Below are 4,328 nucleotides of genomic sequence, written 5' to 3' on the forward strand. Positions count from 1 at the left end.
TAGTCTCATCATGTAGTGACCAGTACTATAACTGTGTAATATCTCTCCTCTAGTCTCATCATGTAGTATCCAGTACTATAACTGTGTAATATCTCTCTCCTCTAGTCTCATCATGTAGTAACCACTACTATAACTGTGTAATGTCTCTCTCCTCTAGTCTCATCATGTAGTGACCAGTACTATAACTGTGTAATATCTCTCTCCTCTAGTCTCATCATGTAGTAACCAGTACTATAACTGTGTAATCTCTCTCCTCTAGTCTCATCATGTAGTGAAAAGTACTATAACTGTGTAATATCTCTCTCCTCTAGTCTCATCATGTAGTGACCAGTACTATAACTGTGTAATATCTCCTCTAGTCTCATCATGTAGTAACCAGTACTATAACTGTGTAATATCTCTCTCCTCTAGTCTCATCATGTAGTAACCAGTACTATAACTGTGTAATGTCTCTCTCCTCTAGTCTCATCATGTAGTGACCAGTACTATAACTGTGTAATATCTCTCTCCTCTAGTCTCATCATGTAGTAACCAGTACTATAACTGTGTAATATCTCCTCTAGTCTCATCATGTAGTGACCAGTACTATAACTGTGTAATATCTCTCTCCTCTAGTCTCATCATGTAGTAACCAGTACTATAACTGTGTAATATCTCTCTCCTCTAGTCTCATCATGTAGTAACCAGTACTATAACTGTGTAATATCTCTCTCCTCTAGTCTCATCATGTAGTGACCAGTACTATAACTGTGTAATGTCTCTCTCCTCTAGTCTCATCATGTAGTGACCAGTACTATAACTGTGTAATATCTCTCTCCTCTAGTCTCATCATGTAGTGACCAGTACTATAACTGTGTAATATCTCTCTCCTCTAGTCTCATCATGTAGTATCCAGTACTATAACTGTGTAATATCTCTCTCCTCTAGTCTCATCATGTAGTGACCAGTACTATAACTGTGTAATATCTCTCTCCTCTAGTCTCATCATGTACTATCCATTACTATAACTGTGTAATATCTCTCTCCTCTAGTCTCATCATGTAGTGACCAGTACTATAACTGTGTAATATCTCTCTCCTCTAGTCTCATCATGTAGTATCCAGTACTATAACTGTGTAATATCTCTCTCCTCTAGTCTCATCATGTAGTAACCAGTACTATAACTGTGTAATGTCTCTCTCCTCTAGTCTCATCATGTAGTAACCAGTACTATAACTGTGTAATATCTCTCTCCTCTAGTCTCATCATGTAGTATCCAGTACTATAACTGTGTAATACTCTCCTCTAGTCTCATCATGTAGTATCCAGTACTATAACTGTGTAATGTCTCCTCTAGTCTCATCATGTAGTATCCAGTACTATAACTGTGTAATGTCTCCTCTAGTCTCATCATGTAGTATCCAGTACTATAACTGTGTAATGTCTCCTCTAGTCTCATCATGTAGTAACCAGTACTATAACTGTGTAATATCTCTCTCCTCTAGTCTCATCATGTAGTATCCAGTACTATAACTGTGTAATGTCTCCTCTAGTCTCATCATGTAGTAACCAGTACTATAACTGTGTAATATCTCTCCTCTAGTCTCATCATGTAGTAACCATTACTATAACTGTGTAATGTCTCTCTCCTCTAGTCTCATCATGTAGTAACCAGTACTATAACTGTGTAATATCTCTCTCCTCTAGTCTCATCATGTAGTGACCAGTACTATAACTGTGTAATATCTCTCTCCTCTAGTCTCATCATGTAGTATCCAGTACTATAACTGTGTAATATCTCTCCTCTAGTCTCATCATGTAGTGACCAGTACTATAACTGTGTAATGTCTCTCTCCTCTAGTCTCATCATGTAGTATCCAGTACTATAACTGTGTAATGTCTCTCTCCTCTAGTCTCATCATGTAGTGACCAGTACTATAACTGTGTAATGTCTCTCTCCTCTAGTCTCATCATGTAGTGACCAGTACTATAACTGTGTAATATCTCTCTCCTCTAGTCTCATCATGTAGTGACCAGTACTATAACTGTGTAATATCTCTCTCCTCTAGTCTCATCATGTAGTAACCAGTACTATAACTGTGTAATATCTCCTCTAGTCTCATCATGTAGTAACCAGTACTATAACTGTGTAATATCTCCTCTAGTCTCATCATGTAGTGACCAGTACTATAACTGTGTAATATCTCTCTCCTCTAGTCTCATCATGTAGTGACCAGTACTATAACTGTGTAATATCTCCTCTAGTCTCATCATGTAGTGACCAGTACTATAACTGTGTAATATCTCTCTCCTCTAGTCTCATCATGTAGTATCCAGTACTATAACTGTGTAATATCTCTCTCCTCTAGTCTCATCATGTAGTATCCAGTACTATAACTGTGTAATATCTCTCTCCTCTAGTCTCATCATGTAGTAACCAGTACTATAACTGTGTAATATCTCCTCTAGTCTCATCATGTAGTAACCAGTACAATAACTGTGTAATATCTCCTCTAGTCTCATCATGTAGTGACCAGTACTATAACTGTGTAATATCTCTCCTCTAGTCTCATCATGTAGTATCCAGTACTATAACTGTGTAATGTCTCCTCTAGTCTCATCATGTAGTGACCAGTACTATAACTGTGTAATATCTCTCTCCTCTAGTCTCATCATGTAGTGACCAGTACTATAACTGTGTAATATCTCTCTCCTCTAGTCTCATCATGTAGTATCCAGTACTATAACTGTGTAATATCTCTCCTCTAGTCTCATCATGTAGTAACCAGTACTATAACTGTGTAATTCTCTCTCATCTAGTCTCATCATGTAGTGTCCAGTACTATAACTGTGTAATATCTCTCTCCTCTAGTCTCATCATGTAGTGACCAGTACTATAACTGTGTAATGTCTCTCCTCTAGTCTCATCATGTAGTGACCAGTACTATAACTGTGTAATATCTCTCTCCTCTAGTCTCATCATGTAGTGACCAGTACTATAACTGTGTAATGTCTCTCTCCTCTAGTCTCATCATGTAGTAACCAGTACTATAACTGTGTAATATCTCTCCTCTAGTCTCATCATGTAGTGACCAGTACTATAACTGTGTAATATCTCTCTCCTCTAGTCTCATCATGTAGTGACCAGTACTATAACTGTGTGGTCGTCGTCCAGGCCAGGTTGTGTGTGTACTCCTACTACAGAACAGCCTGCTGTTCATCTTGCTCCGTCATCACACACACACACTCCTCAAGAACCACTTCCGCAGGCATTGACTTCCCCAGATAGAAGTTGGTCTCCCTAGCTGAGATCACCTGGCTCCTGGAAAACACACCTGAAGGAACCACACCTGAAGGAAACACACCTGAAGGAACCACACCTGAAGGAAACACACCTGAAGGAACCACACCTGAAGGAACCACACCTGAAGGAACCACACCTGAACGAAACACACCTGAAGGAAACACACCTGAAGGAACCACACCTGAAGGAACCACACCTGAAGGAAACACACCTGAAGGAACCACACCTGAAGGAACCACACCTGAAGGAACCACACCTGAAGGAAACACACCTGAAGGAACCACACCTGAAGGAACCACACCTGAAGGAACCACACCTGAACGAAACACACCTGAAGGAAACACACCTGAAGGAAACACACCTGAAGGAACCACACCTGAAGGAACCACACCTGAAGGAACCACACCTGAAGGAAACACACCTGAACGAAACACACCTGAAGGAACCACACCTGAAGGAACCACACCTGAAGGAAACACACCTGAAGGAACCACACCTGAAGGAACCACACCTGAAGGAAACACACCTGAAGGAACCACACCTGAATGAAACACACCTGAAGGAACCACACCTGAAGGAACCACACCTGAAGGAACCACACCTGAACGAAACACACCTGAAGGAACCACACCTGAAGGAACCACACCTGAAGGAAACACACCTGAAGGAACCACACTTGAATGAAACACACCTGAAGGAACCACACCTGAAGGAACCACACCTGAAGGAACCACACCTGAAGGAACCACACCTGAACGAAACACACCTGAAGGAACCACACCTGAAGGAACCACACCTGAAGGAAACACACCTGAACCTCTACCTGGACACACCTGTATCAACACTAACACTCACCTGGCCTCCCCTCCACCTGGTCACACCTGTATCAACACTCACCTGGCCTCCCCTCCACCTGGTCACACCTGTATCAACACCAACACTCACCTGGCCTCCCCTCCACCTGGTCACACCTGTATCAACACTCACCTGGCCTCCCCTCCACCTGGTCACACCTGTATCAACACTCACCTGGCCTCCCCTCCAC

General features: G+C 41.6%; 1 protein-coding gene across 1 annotated transcript in view; it reads left to right on the forward strand.

Moving 5' to 3' along the window:
- Positions 1–3,397, forward strand: part of LOC106595306 (thrombospondin type-1 domain-containing protein 4) — a 30,220-nt gene extending 26,823 nt beyond the window's left edge. The window contains exon 12 of the mRNA XM_045722630.1: positions 3,108–3,397. Coding sequence (XP_045578586.1) covers positions 3,108–3,268 — 161 coding nt within the window. The 3' untranslated portion in view covers positions 3,269–3,397. The remainder of the gene's footprint in view (positions 1–3,107) is intronic.
- The last annotated feature ends 931 nt before the right edge of the window (positions 3,398–4,328 follow it).

The sequence above is a fragment of the Salmo salar genome, chromosome ssa08 (genome assembly GCF_905237065.1).
Source record: "Salmo salar chromosome ssa08, Ssal_v3.1, whole genome shotgun sequence".
Taxonomy (NCBI): Eukaryota; Metazoa; Chordata; class Actinopteri; order Salmoniformes; family Salmonidae; genus Salmo; species Salmo salar.